Source organism: Festucalex cinctus, chromosome 19, assembly GCF_051991245.1.
Source record: "Festucalex cinctus isolate MCC-2025b chromosome 19, RoL_Fcin_1.0, whole genome shotgun sequence".
Classification (NCBI taxonomy): domain Eukaryota; kingdom Metazoa; phylum Chordata; class Actinopteri; order Syngnathiformes; family Syngnathidae; genus Festucalex; species Festucalex cinctus.
Window position 1 is genome coordinate 900,870 of NC_135429.1, and position 19,847 is coordinate 920,716.

The 19,847-nt window shown below is 41.3% G+C and overlaps 1 protein-coding gene across 1 annotated transcript; it reads left to right on the forward strand.

Moving 5' to 3' along the window:
- Window positions 1-622: 622 nt before the first annotated feature.
- tmem200b (transmembrane protein 200B) lies at window positions 623-7,184 on the forward strand. Its single transcript, XM_077507105.1, has 2 exons — window positions 623-1,122; window positions 3,665-7,184. Exon 2 carries the CDS (start codon window positions 3,714-3,716, stop codon window positions 4,881-4,883), a length of 1,170 nt encoding a protein of 389 aa, XP_077363231.1. The 5' UTR covers window positions 623-1,122; window positions 3,665-3,713; the 3' UTR covers window positions 4,884-7,184.
- Window positions 7,185-19,847: the final 12,663 nt, after the last annotated feature.

A 19,847-nucleotide genomic window follows, 5' to 3' on the forward strand; every position in this document is an offset into this window, starting at 1 on the left:
GAAGTGTTTTCCACGCAATCATTAACTATAATTAGTCCTGCCATCGATTAGTTATACTGCGTCGCGGTTTACGTACACGTCGTAAAGCGAGTCCCCAATGCAGACAGTACAAAAAGGAGGGAAACCGATTTGAATGAATTTCAATTTGATCCGTTAAATGTTCTGCTCAGTTGTAGCTGATAGAGATACCAGGTCATGAACTCTTACGGGTTAGGGTAAATAGGTTTATAATTGCCTACAGATGCCACAAGATGGCTGCAAACGAGAAACTCGTACAGTGAATTAAACACATTTCTTTGAAGCCAATATGCCACAAGATGGCGCCAGAGTAGTGAATTGGAGTGAATTGCTGAGTTTTCTTCTTCTTTTTTCTTTTTTTTAAGTGAGTCAACCGAAAAAAAAAAAAGTGCTGAAATGTGAACGCTGCACTTTTAAACATCTTATTGGCCTGTATAAATTCAACCTGGAAACTTTTAAAATGTGACGTGTGTCTTCTCACATGCTAAATCAACATCAAATTCACATGATCGATCAGTGAATGGATCAGTGGGCGTGGCCAGAAAGGTAAGCTCCGCCTGTGTACTGTCAATCCCCACCCAAACATTTTCACAATTTTGCGTCACAAGTCGAAAGAGCTAAATGACCCCCCCGTCCATTGAAAAACATTGTACAGTACTTTGAATCGTTGTCATTTGATTTGTGAGGATTTTTTTTTCCATTTCAAAATGTGATGTTTGACTTTTATATGCTAGTCACAGGCAAAGGGGCGATTTGTTTTCACCTGGTCGACTAGAACATTAATTCCATTCAAATATCCTTTTTCTCTGTTCTTCCACGTCATTTTTTGCCATATTTGGCTTTTATTGTGAAGGGCCGCATGAGTTTGCTGTGGCTCGATGGATCAAGCGCGGCCGCAGACTCGAGAAGCGTCTCGCGGCTGAAACGTCGTCAGCCTCGTCGCGCACTGCGGACGAGATGCGCGAGCCGACTCGGCGTCCTTCCATCCGCGATCGGATTTTGACGCCTTCCGTGCCGCGCGAGACGAACCGCGTTCGTTCGTTGTTGCTGTCGCGCGTCGTCGTCAAAGTATGAGCAGGCTGCAGCGGGAATCTGGCAAAACAGGCAAGTTTGTTGCGCAAGTGGACTGTTGAATGTTTGCGGGCTGCATGCTGACAATCTTCCATGCGGCAGCTGTTTTTTTTTTTTTTTTTTTTTTTTTTTTTTGTGATGATAATGTTTCATTGATGTGAGACTGCAGCGGCGCAACATCAGCGCACGTTGGCTCGACCAGATGCATGCTTAGTTTTTGAAAAAGGTAGCCGTGATTTATTTCCTAACACACAAGTTGTATTCTCCTGATCATCTCGACTGTGTTTGTCCGAATTTTCAACTGGTGTCTCCGCAGGATCGATGGCAACAGTCCAGCTTCCTGCTTTCCTGCACAAAACATGTTGCAGGCGAGCAGTATGAAGCAGGATTTGTTTTTTTTAAACATAAACAAATGTACCCATTCAGGGAAATGACAGTAATGTTTAATATTCATCCGAATGAAGTCAAAATCAGACATGCACAAGTCACTATTTTTGATGAACAGGATTTTTTTTTTTTGCTTTTGGTTCGAATCTTGGCTCGACGCCTTCTTGCGTGAAGTTTGCATGTTGTCATGTTGTGCTTGTGAGGCTTTTCCAAAGCTTGTTTCAAGTATATGCATGTGGAAAGAGCATCCAATTACACTTAATTGCAGGTCCAAAGAATATTATTATTTTTTAATTGAATTGTTCATCTCCATGCCAGCGTTGTATAGTGACAAGCAGAATAATTAGATGCTCTTTCGCTGTGCAGAAGCTACAAACAGTAATTAAGGATAGACTTTTTTTTGGTGACATTTTGTTAGGGTGGAGATTTTTCCAATTGGGGGGGCAAAAACAAAATCCAGGTATATGACTTAGCTGAATAAAAATTGGTAAAGACTGCTAAACTAATTCAATACTCGAGATCACTGGTGTGGACATGACTTGCTAACAAGTCAAGTTAATTTCTATAGACCGTCATCACACAAAAGGCTTCACAAAATGAATCAGATTAGTCCATTCATCAATTGAATTGATAGATGAATCGATTCTAACATTATTTAACCGTGACAGCACTAGCAAGCAAAGATGAAGGACCAGTGAAACTTCCCTTCAGAATTTTTTTTTTTAATTGGTGCCGTGACCCGGATTCGAACTGGAGTTACTTGTGTCTCGTCTTATCATCCAATATGTTTTCATTCAAGTTCCCCCGAGATAACAAAATGGCGGTGTCAAGTTATTCTTGTCAGCTCACTTGTCAGGTTGCAAATTACCATTTTTATTGATTTATTTGGTCCGACATAAATTGGAACCGCCAGGATTACGATGTGGTCTGATTTGTTAGGATTAAGAAACCATCAAATAATAATAATAAAATTAATGTTTGAAATATCCAATATCTGACAATTACAGATTAGTGGTGATTTTTTTTTGAACCGAGATTGTACACAAAAGTCCTTTGAAAGGTTTGTCTGTCATTGAGCAAAGTGTGGGAATGATTCGATTAGCATAACGGGACGGATTTCTGCGTGCGTCCGTGACTCAAGACGGGAACGTCACATTTGTGAGTCTCACTGCCAACACTCGAGCACTTGTTCCCTTGCAGACGACGTGACTAATTCAAAACAAAATAAATCCCTGTGAAAAATTCATGATTGAACTGCAGCAGCGAGCGACAGCCACACGTCCCTCATCCGTCCGTCCGTCCGTCCGTCTATAGTAAGCTACTTTATAACAAAAAAAATAATAAAAATAAAGCCATGAGCAGCTTTACAGACGAGACTTTTTACTTTAGTGTATGAAGAACTTTAAATGTGAAATAGCTGAATTATTTTTTTTTCCATTACCTTATGACGGAAATGAACACAAATTGGCTATTTTATTTCGGTGTAACAGTTTTACCACATTTTCTTTGCATGTTTATCATCTGATTTGTATGTGGAAGATGCTCTTGCATTTGCACATATCTGACACATTTGTAAGAGGGCTAATTTTGATCTGAAGCTAAGCTAGTTCCATATGTTTTTTTTTTTGTCAAGATGCATATCTGAATTATGGTACATGACAGCAAAAATAAATAAATAAAAATAAGAAATTGACTTATGTAATATGGAGGACCAAAATGTGATTGATTTATTTTTTGCTTTTGGCAGGGTTCTAGTTTCGAGTGGGTTTTGTTTGAGTTTGTCATCACGTTCCTGTTATGATCTGTCATGTTCTGGTTTCCTTTTTTGTCTCGTCAAGCATTGTCCCGCCCACTTGTGTCTTGTCCAGCCGTTGTGCCAATTAGTGTGTGTGTATTTAGTCTCTTGTTTCCCCTCCGTCTGTGTCGATTCATTGTCATTTTCCACGGTACTGTTCCACGTTTTGTCTCGTTTTACCCTGTTGGACTTTGTTGTTTTGGTTTCTTAGTTTGTAGCTCATTTTTTGCTTCCTGGTTTTTGTCTATGACACTTTTTTTTGCCCGCATTCTTTGGCTGCTCGCCCTGCTTCCCCGCATTTGGGCCCCCCGCCGCACCCCCGACGTCATCGAACGTCGAATGTTGCGTTTTCTTCCGGTTATTCTAAGTGGCGTTTTTCTTCTGCTTCCAAAGGGCTCTGACTGGGTTTCACCTGGAGCAAAGCTCTGGAGTGACCCGCACCATGAAGACCCAAAACACCAGCGGCGCCACAACATGGTCACCCTCCCGCCGGCGAAGGCCTCGCTTTACCTTACGGGGCCGGAAGAAGAAGGACGGCGCGATCCGGGGCAAGCTTCGCCTGCGTTCCATCGCTGGAGCCTTCCTGGTGCTGGGGGTCCTCGTGGTGATGGTGGGCACCGCTTTGGCGGTGGCGGGATACCGACTGTCGCGTTTGTCCATCCTGGGAGCGGCGGAGGGCGATCCCGTTTCCGAACCGCGGGGGAAGAATTGGAGTGTGGGCGCCAAGAGCTTCCTGTCATCAGTCAGCATGAGCCACTGCGAGCGGATGAAGCTGCTGGGTCCCGTCATCATGGGGGTGGGACTCTTCATCCTCATCTGCGCCAACACGGTCTTGTACGAGAACCGCGACCGGGAGACTCAGATGCTGCTGGCTCAGATGCGCAGCGTCATCTGCTCGGTGTCCGCCGCCGTGCCGTCGGCGGACCTTCAGGAAATGGCGCTCGCCAACTCCATGTCCAAACATCACTGGGTCAGCAGTTTGCCGGCCGCCCAGCTCAACAGCTTCTGCCGGCAGCAGCTGGCAAGTTCCGAGCCGCTGCTGCGCACGAGACGTGCCGACGCGGAGGGCGTCTACCTGCAGGCGGTCCTGCAAACGGAGGCCCTCCATCATCAGGAGTCAGCGCCTCCGGCCTCGACCAATTCTGACTCCAGCCAGGTGGACTTCAACACACGGCTCGAAGCCCAGTCTAGCTTTGACACCCGATTCAACGCCCCGCTTGTAAAGCTCGGTAACTGCCTGATGTCTGCCAGCTCCATGTCCACCCTGGGGGTGGACGACGTGGACATTCCCACGGCTCAACCTCGACGCTGCCACAGTATGAGCTACAGGACTAAACCTTACATCGCTCAAACTCCTTCGCCCATGGAGAAAACCCATCAAGCAGTTGCGGCGGAAGAACCTCTTCCACGGGTTTGCGTTAACATTCCCGGACAGGTTGCGGATGTCACGGAGGAGCACACTCGCCAAAGCTGGCCTCGGCTAGACCTGGGCATAGGGAGACGCTACCTGAAACTGGAGAACAAAGAGGACTCGGTGGACAAACTGCTGGACCGGTTAGAGCAGCAGTGTTCTCAGTGGGATAAGAGTTTTGGTTCAGGACCCTTCCAGTGAGGAATATCCTAGGATACGTACGGATACGCAAACAACCAGGGAATAATGATACATATATATATTTTTTAACTGATTCACTGCCAACCCAGTAAAAATTGATGTTTGACGTCAATAGCCGTCAATGGCAGTGAATGAGTTAATTATGAAACGGGAACATTTTTGTTACTAACTGAGCCCTGCGCCATTTGGATCTGTGGAGTTTCTCACCGAAGGATCTCAACTTTCAGCGAAAAAATGACGTTTGGACGGATTAATAATTGAAGGAGAACAAGAAACAGATGCTCCAGCTACTGTCATGGATGAGCTAAGCAATTTTTTGACAGTTAACTGTTGATTGCAGCGAGACTGAAGGTTGTTTTCACTGTGCAGTCACTATTTCCAGCCAAACTACCTGTTCTCCCGGACACATGAATTGTCACAATTCCTACTGTACAACTAATGTATGCATAGAAATGGGACGCGCCAAGTTGTCAGCCGAGATCCCGTTCGACAAATACAAATACAATGCATGTCCGTTCTGTACTGTAGAGTAAGTTACATCTTAATAATTATGCAGAAAAGCGTCGACGTTGGTTTCATGTGCAAGATCCCAATTGAAAACATCTTCCGTCTTAATTGTCATGAATACTTCAGCATTCCCACAATTACACGTGTCTCCATCCAGCTTCAACTGGACTATGCGCCTGAAAAGAAGGCCAGGTTTGACCTTTTGTCCCTTCACTCTTTGACCGCCAAAAACGTTTAATAACGATCAGTAAAATCACGACGTTTATTGCCATAAACGTTAAATAACGTCAACAATTTTTTTCCAACGTCTAAGTGCAGCACTGCCTGGTCAATGGGTTGTGGAATCTAAAACACTCTAAACTATGGCCGGCAGATGGAAGCATTTAGCAATGGAAACTGTACACAAAAGTGAAGCAAACTGTTCTGCTTGGTGTTAAAACTTTTAGATAAGAGACCAAAGTTGTAATCAAGTAAAAATCCCCCTTTATTAGTTACGCCATTGTTTGTTTGTTGGTTGCTAAAGCAGAATTCACTTCTGGTGAAAGCAATAAGGCCGTTTCCCTCCGGTCTCATGCTGATTGTATTTATGAGGAGGGTCTTAAAAAAAAAAAAAAAAGACCCACCCACGTAAATATGTACACATATTTTCTGACCAATTGGATCGCGCAGACGAAGCGAAACAGCCCTGTCCAGATTTAGTGATGTCATCACCGCTAAGGAGGGGGGAGGAGAGCATGAATCACCGTCGGCGTACGTCATCCTTGCACAGAGGTGACCTCTCCATGTCTCTGTAGTTGTTTCTTTGTGTGCGATGCCTGTTGTGTGTTCTCAATGTATACTGAGCAATCGGAGGGGTCTGACGGAACAATCGATGGCTTTTGTCGACGCTTGCATTCAAACCGTTGCCGCGCCTGTGTTGCAAGTATAAAGGCTGAGCAAAAAAAGTGTGCGCTATCGTCTCTTTCATTCAAGCGGTAAATTCGGAGGCACCTGCTTGTTGACGTAAATCAACTGGAGGCTCGCTATCGACAAGCGCATTCCTCACTTGGCTTTTTCCCGTTTTCTCAGCGGGGATCCGCATGAGTGAGCCACCGGCACACTTGATCATTCCATGAATTACAATGGCACAAGTTGTTGTTTTTTTCTTTCCCTGCTCGCTGGCCAGCACTTCATAAAAGGTGCGGATGGGAGCACGGCAGGCGGGAATTCCCTGGCTGCAATTATCCTCAGCAGAGCCTCCACATTTTTTTTTTTTGGCCTTTCTTATGGAGGTTTTTATGGTTCTATCCGGGCAGGAATGCATTCCCCTTTAATTGGCAGTTTAGAAGACGGCTCCGAGGTTGCTAACAGCTCATAAAGCCAGCGGGCAGGACTAACTGGCCCGTATGGCCAAAACCGAAGACGATTACAATTACCAAGTGGTAGTCGGGCACCAACAAATAATGTCCATAAGGTCAACGGCATGAGGTCTGCTTTCGTTGTTTTGTTTTTGTTTGTTTATGAACAAAATGTGTCAAGCTAATTCCATTTTGAAACATTTTCCTCAACACTGCAACATCCGATCAGTGATGGCGGGAACAAAACGTGCACGTTTGCCACTCATGACTAATCGTGACTTTTTTTCCAGTCAAAATAATCAGACGACATCAGGAAGCGCACCTGTTATGTGTTCATTTTTTTGACATTTAATGTTATGAGGACATCTTCAAAAATTGATATCCACTGCACACGCTCATCCTGCTTTTTCAAATCAATTCATTATTTGCATAATTTTAAATGACTTACGGCATATGTAAACATTGATGAAATGCTTTACTTTAATGCATGTCGTTCTGTTTATTGCTCAAACTCAAACTTTAACGTAACCATCAGCTGTCGGCTAAAAAGGATCATCTGCCGTCAAAATTAATAGTGTGATTAATCTGTGGTAATAAAATGATTAATGCCATCATTTTTTTTGTGATTAATTCATTAGTTAATGCTTTAACTGACAGCACTAATTTATAAACAATGTACATTTTTGCCATTACATTAATGGCTAATTATGTCAAGTAAAAAAACAAAAGGGAAAAAACCAACACTGCTTGTATTTTATATTTTAGTTAGAAAATTAGTCTAGAAGTCTAGAAGTAATTAAAAACAAGTATATAAATCTATTTGAAAAGTGCTTTGTCACCATCTTGTGTCATCTATGGGAAATTCCAAACTTTTCTGGGTGGTTGTCACTAAATTCCTGCGTGTTTTTTTTCGTAGTTTTCGGTCCCGATCGATCCATCGCAAACAGTTTCTATGAAGACTTCAATTTCAACTGAACCGTACATCCAGTATGTCGGCGTGAGCGGTTGTCGCCCTTCCGTGTCAGCCGGCCGCGTGATTCCCTGGCTGAGGTCGTTCGTCTGAGGTTGTTCGAACAACTGCAAAAGTCAAATATAGATGAGTGGACCAAACTCTGGGCTAAAACTGGTCGAATGTTTTGGGGATTGTGCGAGGGTCTGCAAATAATGTTGTTCTCCCCTCAGGCTTCATTCCTGCTCTGTGAGGACATCACGTCTCCGCCAATTTGTTGTGACGTGTCCTTGCAAAGGAAGCAACTGTCGCCTTCGCAGCACTTCCACTAATCACCAATTTTCTGCACATGCATGCGAAGGTTTCCGAATGTGATTTAGTCCTCATGATGCAGTTTCAAACTGTTTAAATTGGCCTCTGCAGCTTTCTGATCTAGACTGGTGAATTATTTCTCTTGACGCATTTTCCAGCAGTATCTTCTTGCATTCAGTCCTCAGCAGCAGATCGAATATTCGCTCGTGATGGACGTGGCTGAGCTTTGAAAAATTCACGCACATTGAACAATATCACGTCTGTCCTTGTTTTCACATCGGCAGGTTTGAACGCTTTCGCTCTTTTTTTTCCTCCCATGGACCGATGGGGAAAAGATGGAGCTAATGATGCTCCCGATAAAAGTTGCTCAAGTCAATTGAGCTCGACAAGCAGAACGGCGTCTTTCTGATGACGAGTGGTGAGAAAGGCGATCCGCTCGAGGCACATTTAGAGGTCTTCTTTGCCAAGCTGTTCCTGGTGGCCAGCGGACGTGAGGAAATTGCATGGCAACTCTCCGGGCTGCTTCAATCGCCTTCAGCACGCCAGGTAAGACGACAACAGACTCGATCGCCAGCTGCAAAGTGCGTCCCAGATCAACTAGACTTTCATAAAGTTGCTGAACGGCTAATTTCATGTTGCTGCCATTTTTTTGTTGGCCCCACTGCTTGATGATCTCAGGCAATATTTTCAGCAGGCTTCTCCATCAACTACAAATCAACGTCAAATATATTTGACAATGAAATTTGCTGTTGAAACTGCTGATTTTCTGTTATATTTTCTTCTGTTACAGTAAGTGTTAGCTTAAGTTGTTAATTGAGAGCTAACATGCGGGTTAAGGTTGCTAGCTAATGTCCGTGATTGCCTTTCAGAACCACCTTAAACATCTAATAACAAAATTGAGGCACTTACTTGCTAATACAAGCACACATGAGCAAATTCGGTTCCCCTTCAACTGACAATTAGCATAGATTTTAAACATAGAAGGCCAAAACATCCCTCATGAAAATGAAATTACACTAATAAAGTAGCCACTAGAAGGTGCTAGAACTACACAAATGGAAATCAACCTGACTTTTTGTTTTTTTTTAACAGATGTCTTCCTTTTAACTCATTCATTCGCCGCCATTTTCACATTTCGCAATCCCGTTCGCTCCCGACTGTTTTACTGAATTTGGACGGATTTTGCAAGGCCCACAGAATATTGTGTTCGACTGCTATAAAAGCATGGAACCTATCAAAAGATTAAAGTCTATTCTTTCATCAGGAAAAAAAAGTATGTTTCTATCTTTTTCCGTTTTGCAGCAATTAGCATTAGAAGAAAGCTAAGTTTTATCCGTTTCCACAAATCTATTGAAAATTGTAAGTCATTGAGCTTTTTTTCTACATGGCCCTGGTTGATCTCCTTTGCTCTGCTGCCACCTGCTGGCCGTTTGTGTAATAACTACCATTTCTGCAAAAGTTCTTTGCAGTTGAGAGGCTGCATCAAAGCCTTCTGTATGCTTTAGCATATAAAAAACAACAACAACAAAAAAACGTATAAATACGTCTTTGGGACACTTAAACCATTTAAAAAAAAAAAAAGGTATACACGTTATTGGGAGCAAATGAGTTAAATATTGTGAACATGACGACGCCGATTTTGTGGCAGTTTTAATATCACGATATTGCCCTTATCGTTACATTTAAAAAATGTTTACCACCAAGCTTGTTATAGAGAAATGAGGACAATATGCTGATCTATATTTATGTATAGGAAACGGATGTGTCCATTTGTAGGGTGCAGCTCGTGAGCGCGTGCAGTGTGAAAATTGTGCGAGGAGCTTCACACATTTCCCGACTTTTCCACTCTCATCTCAGGCTCGCAGTCACGTATTAGCGCAGAGGTTGCCAAGACAGCGCGAAGAGGGTGGGCATGGGGGGGGGGGGGGGGGGGGGGGGTCACTCTCGCTCTGCTATTCCAACTGAATAATGAAGTTGGATCTTTCTAGTTTAGCCTGCAAGTCATGAATCTCTGCGCCGTGCAGTTTCTTGCATGCGGCTCTACATTTTGGACGGCTATCATAAAGATGACAAGAGCTTGAAAGGAAGCCATTTTTTCCTTACATCCATCACATCACCTTCCCCAGTCACGATAAGTACACTTTCAAGAGCACCCAAAATCTGTGTACGCCTCACCATGGACAAAGTTGCTGACGTTTAAAAGGTTATTTTCAACCTGCTTGCCGTCACCAGTGACGCTGCGTGCTTGTAAGCACGAGAGGTGGTGAGCCCTGTCGTCTTAAATACGGAAGCCGCCAGACAAAGGAGAAGCGGACGAGCGCTCGGGGGCCCGCGTGTCCCCGAACGGGTCGCGAGAACTCTCCAAAAGAGCCAAGCTGGCCTTCGCTGCTCGACATGGCGTGAAGGACGCGAGATCGAATAGAAAGCGATTTGTGATCGACCAGAAAGGCCTTGCAGAATTTGAGGCTAATTTAAGGCTTATTATTAGGACTGTGCAATTCATCGAAATTCAATTACAATTTCATTTTTAATATACGCCACAATTACAAAAAATATATATATTGCTCATTTTGTATACATTTTCACCTTTTCTAAATTTTAAAATAATTGAATACATTTTGTTTCATCCAAAGGAAAGCTGCATAATTATGTTTCAAAGAATTTTATTTGTCTTAATATTTTTTGGGGGTTTTCTACCAAAAAATAAATAATTAATGATCGTCCTACCGCACAGTTCACTTGCTGCACTCCAACTTCAAGTGTTAATAAATAAATAAATATTACTAGAAATATATATTATTAGAAATTAGGTTTGGTCCAAAAGGAACTTGCATAATTATAGTGTTTCTATTTTAATTTGAATATTTTTAAATGATTCAACATTTTCTTGTTTTGTACCAAAAAAAAAAAATCATTTGAATAATCGTGGTTTCAATTATTACCAAAAATAATTGTGATGATTATTTTTTCCATAATGGAGCTGTCAAGTTGAGGTTTGTATTTTTTTGTTGTGGTTGACATATTTTGATGGATTGGCAAATAAAACAAATAAAAATGAATCAAATTCAACTCACCATTATGATGAATGCGGTTGTAATTAATGGCAGCGATGTGCTTGCCTGTCCCATGTTGGGGTCTTTCTTTTTTTTTTTTTTTTCCTGAAACACAAAAGAGGAAACGTAAAATGAAGCAGAATGACAAATAACGGCCACATTTTTTTAGGGTTGTACAATCCCGAGCATATGTTACATAGACGACAGACTCAAGTCAATGGGACAGTCTAATATGACCTTTATTCCTATGGATTAATATGAGTGGCCTTTATTTTGAAGCCTCGTCAGAGTACATAAAGGAGGATGAAAAACGATGGGAGTCGACCAATATTTATTCGTAGGAGTTTGTTTGGCTGCCTTTTAATTTGCAGACTGCTTTCGACTAGTTTTCCACATTCTTCCACAATAAAAGACGTCAGTTTTATGCATGTGGCAAATTGCGGCTGCTGAAAAACTGCTCACTTGGAAGAAATATAGCAGGCGTGTGCAAACTACGGCCCGGGGGCCATTTGCGGCCTGCCGTCCATTTTTTTTTTTTGCTAAAAATGAATGATAGAATGATCAAATAAAAACAAAAATGTAAGAAGGGAGGATGTCAAAAAACACAGGTGCTATTAAAAGGTTATTTTAGTTCACTAAAACTAACGGAAAAGCTCAAATTCAAAGCAACAATTTCGTTAACGAAATAAAATAAAAACGAAGAGGCTTTTTAAAAAAGAAGAAAACTAACTGAAACTACATTTTATGTTTACGAAACTAACTCAAATAAATCTAAAATTACAGCAAAAATGTCCTTTGTCTTAGTCTTTGGTAATTAATTTAATATATGAGCCTTTGGGGATGATTTGAAATGTGATTTTTTAGTAGATTTATTTGGATATCAACCGGAATAATGACGTCACGCCCATGCTGTTTTTTTTTTTTTAAATATTGCGCACAAGTAATACACATAAAAAAAAAACTAAAACTCATACTGAAACTAACTAAACTAAAACTAAGCATTTATGAAAGAACTAAAACTAATACAAAAACTAACAGAACCAACCCTGAAAACTAATTAAAACTAAATTTAAAAAAACAAAACTAAAATGAAAAATTGCAAAACTATAATTACCCTGCAGCCATATTACAAATAAATTGTTTTATATACTGTAGCATTTTTCTAAACATGCAAAAGCACAAATCAATTATTTGTGCAATTTTTAGGACTAAACAATTTCTCCCTTGCGTCCTTGTGATTTTCTGGACGTGGCCCTCAAATGAAAAAGTTTGCACACCCCTGAAATATAATAATTGTATAATTTCATAATCTCACTTTCCATTTACTGGTCTTTGAAAGGGCAAAAATGGACACGTTTAAAGTCAAGTTCCTTTGGCGGTTATTTATGGCTGCGTGATTTGCTTGCACATCGGCGGGCGAGGGTGTTTCTAATCTCTGTCAACGTGATCCAAGCGAGTTCCCGACATCCTCGCCGGGCATTCGCAACACCATGTGACACACGAGCGCGTTGGATCACAATCTCCATGCACGAGTGCGACTTGCGCTCCCTCCGAGTCGGGTGCCAGATCAGCTCGCTATCGCTCGTCCGCGGTCACGCGATGCCAAATGACGCAAAGCCACAAAAAAACCCCCAAAAAAACGGCTCTCCAAATCCACTTTCAGCGTCGAGTTGTGGATAGCGGGGAGGAAAACGTTACGAGAAGGTCAAAAAAGGCGGATGTAAAATCGTTTGTATGATGTCATTGGAAAGGCTGCTCGTATTTTTAGCCCCAATGAGAGTCGATTGCTACGTAACAATAACAAACCTTTAAGACGATCTCAAGTCCTCTCGTCTGCCTCCTCCACTTGACTATGTTTGTCTTAGATAAGGCAGACAAAACTCACTAAATTCTCTTTTGCACACAGGAGGCAAACGTGATGGCCTGGGTCACATGACCGGTTGGTTAAGTGTCTGTTTACGAAACGCGATGTTCGTGATGTCAACTGTTCTTCTTAGTCCTTTCCGATTAACTGCAGAATTGTGTGTGGTTTGCCGGATTATTGTCCAACTGTTCAGCGTCTCGGAGTTTCTGCCTCTCCATGTGAATGAATGGAGAAAATCTTATTTGTGTCTGCATTTGAGATCCGTACGTTTCAGTACACAACAGCAAAACTCTTCAAAACCGTCAGTCATGATTTGTGCTTCTGTTGATTCGTTTTTGTTGTTGTTCATACCCTGTGTTCATTTTATTATGTCTTGTCTTACTCGTTTTTGGTTTCCATCTGTTCTCGACTCTTCAGACTGGTCCTTTCTGTCAACCAATCAGCTGCTGGTGTCTCGTTAGTTATCTCGTGGTTAACTCTTTCACATTTCGCAATCCCGATGGCTCCCGGCTGTTTTACTGGATTTGGACTGATTTTGCAAGGCCCACAGAATATTGTGTTCGACTGCTATAAAAGCATGGAACCTATCAAAAGAAAGATTAAGGTCTCTTCTTTCATCAGGAAAAAAAAAAAGTATGTTTCTAGAGCTAAGTTTCATCAGTTTTCACAAATCTATTCAAAATTGTAAGTAATTGAGCTTTTTTTTTCCTACATGACCCTGGTTGATCTCCTTTGCTCTGCTGCCACCTGCTGGCCGTTTGTGTAATAACTACCATTTCTGCAACCGTTCTTTGCAGTTGAGAGGCTGCATCAAAGCCTTCGGTATGCTCTAGCATAAAAAACAAAACAAAAAAACCCCGTATAAATACGTCTTTGGGACACGTAAAAAAAAAACGTATTTATACGTTATTGTGAGCAAATGAGTTAATTTGCTGCTTCCTGTCAGTCCGTGGGTGTCTTCAACAGTTTTGCTTGGAATCTTGTTTTACCATAAATAATCAGACGAGTTTTGGCTTCTGCGGTGGCACTTGAACCCGCAAACCATCTTGCTCACTCGATAACCGCCGAGCTCCATTCGATTCAAAAGGAAGACCTAAAGCAAGTTTCTTTTCTCAGAGCCGTCTGTGGGAAAGAACCGAGAACAAATACTAATAATATAAAGAGTGCTCCTTGCAACCTTTTGCTTGGTTTTCCCAGCGTCTCACGATGAATCCCGGCAGCATTGTTTCACGTTGCAATCGAGCGCGGCGTTTCTGCGGCAGGCCTTTGGACCTGATGAAAGTAATTGAACGACTTTGCAACGCCGCGAGCGCGTTTCCCCGCGGGGCAACGGATCAGAGGAAGACTCGCCTTTCGCTATTCTTCTCTCTCCTCCCTCGCCATCGTTGCGACGTTTCTGCGCATGGCTGCAGTGAGGAGGCGCCGCGCTCGCGCTTGCATTATTCATGGCACAACTTAAAGCGCAGCCAAATGTAAATCTGCAGCCTTCACTTTGGTGACTTTTCTTTCATCGCTCCGCAAACTGCAAATTCATCATGCTTTAGGCCACGCCTACTTGAATACAAATCATCTTTTTTTTCCCCCCATTGATTCAAATGTCTATTTATTGATATCGGTGAGGTCACGTGTAAAATGCAAACGACATATAAATATGATTGGCATTGCATTCGACTCAACTCAACTCAACTCTATATTTATCATAGAGACCAATATGGTTTTTTTCCCCAGGTTACCGATACCAAAGCCGATTATTAGTAGGCAACTGATATTTGGAGCCGATATTCATTTTCAGTAAAAAGGAGGGGAAAATATTGCCGTCAATTTAAAAAAAAAAAAATCCAAATACCAATCTTGACTTTGTAACATCTTAACGCCTGTTTACTGAACAATTTTTCAGAATTTTCAAAATGTACATTTTTTTTTATTTACATTTTAAATTTCTGACAAAATATCAGTACGTCTTAAGTTGAAAGCAAACTTAAACAAGTAAATGCCGTAGCTCTTTACACTTTCCTAAAGTAAATATTTTTCCCCAAATTTAAAAATAGCTGAAAGCGTAAACGTTCACATTTATTTGTGTTAATGTCGAACAAAAACAAAAGGTTCAGAAGGTTCCCAGGGTCAGACGCATAGATTATAAAGTTAAATACATCGTTTGCTGAGCTTAAAAAAGGTTTTAGATTGACCTTTTCTCAGTTGTCAGATTTTTAAAAAATACTCATATTGATAATCATCAATATGTGTATCCCTAATTTATTTCGCATTTTAAAACAACCACCACTGTTTTCTTAAGATGGAATCCAGGCACAGCAGTTACAATGAAAACAGTAGAGGCCCCGGAATTGAACCCTGTGGAACACCGTACGTCCCGTTACGCATGTGAATCCATATTGCACATATCCGTCGGACTACTTTTGTTTTATTGCTGGATAATATGAAGGGATTACATGAATGTTTAAACCTCCAGCCAATGATGGCTAAGCTCATACGAGTCGGGCGTGAGTGATTCAACGAATCTTCAATGAAACTTACGAATCACTGATCTCGCATCTCGGGAAATTCCTGCGACAACCTATCGAGCTGCAGTGCCACCGAGCCACTCGCAACACTGCGGAGTTGTTTGATGAGACGTGTCGGTATCGCCGCTGTCAAAAACGGAACAGCGGCGTCATCCCGTGTCAACGCAAGTAACGCAAAGCAAAAAGCAGCTCATGGCTTATTTTTTTTTTATGAGGAGGCGACTCGCGTCTGCGCTAAGCAGCATGCGATGCCGTCGCATGCTCGTCTCCTCTCGGGCTGAGTTGATGAGTCAGACGACAGACGCTGTTGTTGTCTCACACTAGCTTATTGCTATCCATGCCAAATTCACACTTTCACAGTTACATTCAAAAAAAAAAAGATAATAATCCCAGAGAGACACCACGACCGCGCAAGCAATTATGTCAACGTGCGAGAGTTTTTTTGCAGTTCATGATGATTATGTGATTGAACGTGGTTCGAAAAACGTGCTGACGAGCACGTGCGGAGAAGTGAAAAGGAAACGCTGCAAGATTTCAATCCGACTCTGCTCATTCATGTTGCATAGTGAGCAATCAAATATGTATAAGGTGTCGCTGCAATATGAAAATCTACTTTTGGATAGACCTTCACGATTTGAATCTATGTCACAGAACGGACAAAGCAATAAAATGCAATATTTTACTACTCGCCGAAAATATGACCAGAGCAATATCAAACTTGCTCCAGCTGTATTTATGGTTGCTTAGCAGTTTGAGTGTAAATAGTACAGAATGTCTATGTTGTGTCAGCAATCAAACATGTAAATATGCATTTTCTTTTGAAATTTGCAGTTGTAGCTTACATGGAAATCCCATTCGAGAAACATTTGTTAATTACAGAAGAATGTTCATCATTATGGTTTATCTATTTTAGTATCAGTCAGCCAATTCTTCAGGAAATATATTATTTTTTTGGCAGTCAAACATGAATATTTTGCCTAGAATAAATTGGATATTTGCGTTATTTTTCATGTAGAATTTAAAAACGCATTTTGCAACTTGCTGTCGCCCGAAAATGACATCACAGCTCAGCTTGTGAATGTCACATGACCAAACCTAGAAAAAAACAGGTGAGCTGTGATTGGTTAGCTGAGCCCCTGTGATGTCATTTTCAGCCGACAGCAAGTTGCAAAATGTGTTTTGAAAGGTACTAATTGTACGTGAAAAATAATGAAAGTATCAAATTAATTATAGACAAGATATGAACTTTTTATGACTATAATGGGCTAAATAAGTGAAGTATTCTTTTTAAAGGGGAATTCAACCATAAACATTCCTTGCCAATAATATATGTGACTCCATGTCATGAATAAATAAATATTTGTATGTATGTGGTTGAGGACCCGCAATCAGGGAGGCAAAACCGGATTGCACTCAAAACAGGACTTTCATCTCAACAGCACATTTATTTACCAAAATATTGATGCAAGTTTATCTTGACTAATGTTTCTATTCTTTTTGGCTGACTCTACTTATAAGCAGTTGACGATTTTTGCTTTGAGCTGTTTGGACTCGAGAGGAAATTGATGGTTAAACACGAGTCCTGTTGAACACACTTAAATGCATTTCTTACAAACGTATTTAGACAAATGGAAAAAACACACTATAGGCTACACTTGAGACGTAAAGTAAGCGTCACATTTATAAACAGAGACAAATGTGTTTATATCCCGACACGTTTCCCCCCGTAAAATATTTCTCCGTTAGCACTCATCTTAATTTTGTCGAACGGCATGTTAGCTGCGAGACAAAAAGAGACGGACAGTCGTGCGTCTCAAGCTTGCGTTGTTGATAGCGAAGTGAAATGTGAAAGTTTTGCTGATTTTCAAAGGCGAGTTATGTTGTGGTGAACGAAGCAGTCCAACCTCGGGGCAGACAACGCGTAACGCAAGAAAACTATCTGCAGTGATGTAAAAACAAAGACGAATATTGAAATGCAACTTGAGCGTTTCCGTGTCTTATTAAAAGTCCATGTCAGACAGATTCTGGCATCTGCATGTGGAAGTTTCTTTTCATTCGGCCGGTCGTTGCCAGAGCGCAACGTGAGCCTGGCGGAGACGCGAATGGAATGTTCGGCACGATGAGAGGACATCAAATAGATTAGGTGGGACGATTCTGTTATTGTCGTCTCCTTCGCTTTTCTGTTTGCCGTAGAAACTAAACAGTCATAGTCGTAAAAGTGTTTCTTCTTCTTGTGGCCTATTATAGCAACGAACGGCTCTCTTGGTAATGAGAATCATATAAATCTTCACCATGCTTGTTACACAAATCTCAAGTTTCTTAGAACTTTTTCTTGTTCTCTGAATAGCTCTAAAACGTACAGGATGAAATATTTGGCATGTTCAGTTGCAAAGCAGAAATACGCAAAAACGATTTGTTTACCGTTTAAGCGGTCAACTTGAATGGGTACGACAAAGTAATTGTACTTTTGCTGCTCGTAATCTTCACATGATGTTGTTCAAAGCTCTTGATCAAGCCTCATATTCACTTTGTTGAAAACGTATCAAAGTTTACTAAGACTCACAGCACAATTAACACAATTTTTCCAAGAGCATTCACACAAACCAGAACTGGCTAAGACATCGCGCTGCCCGATGAGAGAAAGAAAAAGCTGTTGACGTCAATTGACATTATCGGCGGGTGTTTCCTTAACGTCAAATAATTTGATGATGTTATTAACTCATCCACTCGCCACCATTTTCACATTTCGCAATCCCGTTCGCTCCCGGCTGTTTTACTGGATTTCGACTGATTTTGCAAGGCCCACAAAATATTGTGTTCTATTGGAATAAAAACATGGAACCTACCAAAAGAAAGAGTAAAGTCTCCTCTTTCATCAGGAAAAAAAGTATGTTTCTATGTTTCTGTTTTGCAGCAATTAGCATTAGAAGAGAGCTAAGTTTCATCATGATTCACAAATCTATTTCAAATTGTAAGTAATTGAGCTTTTTTTCTACATGGCCCTGGTTGATCTCCTTTGCTCTGCTGCCACCTGCTGGCCGTTTGTGTAATAACAACCGTTCTTTGCAGTTGAGAGGCTGCATCAAAGCCTTCTGTATGCTCTAGCATAAAAAAAACAAAAACAAAAAACGTATAAATACGTCTTTGGGACACTTAGAACATTAAATAAAAAAACGTATTTACACGTTATTGGGAGCAAATGAGTTAATGGCCAATCCACGTCTCAATTTGAGTTACCACCTAATTCAAACTGTGCATTACAATGACTATTTTTCTGCATCATTGCGGTCAACGGTTTAGAGCGCTTATGACAAAAATGTTGTTACCTATATGTAGGATCGCACTGTTAATTCCCACAGATTGTCCTCTTGTCGATAAAACATGCCTCTCTAATGATTGATCAAGCACTGAAAAGGACGTTTTGCTGTGTCATCAAACTGACAACGCTTGTTTACAGAAGGAGTTGGCGGACGAAAGCCGATTTCGCAATAATCAAGCAGGTCCTATTGACTGACGCGAAACCTTTGACGACCCGACCGTTTCTTTTCTGTTGCCAGATTGCAGGAGAGCAGCGAGAAATGTCTTTCCGAACGTTTCTTCTCCCTTCGATCTGCGCACTCTTGCATTCTTTGTGAAGTTGAAGCTTCTTTCGTCCTGCGTCATGTTCGCTTTGAAGCGCGCGTTCATGCTGTTCCGTCGACCGTATCAAAAACACTGCTGATGAGAACACGTTTTCTTTTTTTTCTTTTTTTTCCCCTCCCTAAATTTCAGATGCTCCTCACTGTCATACAGGAGGTGAGGATCAGGCCTCAATTACTCCGCAGGCACTTTATGCACTGAATCCATGAACGGCTTTCCAACAGATGCCTTTTCGTGACACGACATATTTGTAATTAGTCGACTTAATCTCATCGGCAAGGGACAACAGATGGAAAGTAGCCAACGGCTGTAATCTGCCATATTTACATGCAAATGCTCATTAACTCATTCACTCCCAGCCATTTTCATGTAATATTGCTACAAAAACATGGAACCTACCAAAAGAAAAATGTGTATGGTATATTTTTTTTTATCTGTTTTGATGTTTTGTAGCAATTAGCATTAGAATTAGCTAAGTTTCATCATTATTCACAAACCTGTTGAAAATACTGGGAAAAAAAAGAGCTTGTTGCAACATGGACCTGGTTGATCTCTTATACTTTGCTGCCATCTGCTGGTCGTTTTTTTTTGGGTTTTTTTTTAATAACTACCATCGCTTTAAGCAACCACTTCAGGTCAGAAACTGCATCAAAGCCTTCATACAAAAACTCTAATAAAACCCCCCCCCCCGTATAAATACGTTTGTGGGAGTGAATGAGTTAATATGCACTGTCCCTTTTGAAATAAAATCAGTGAGTATGCTATTTAAAAGTGCACTTTAAAA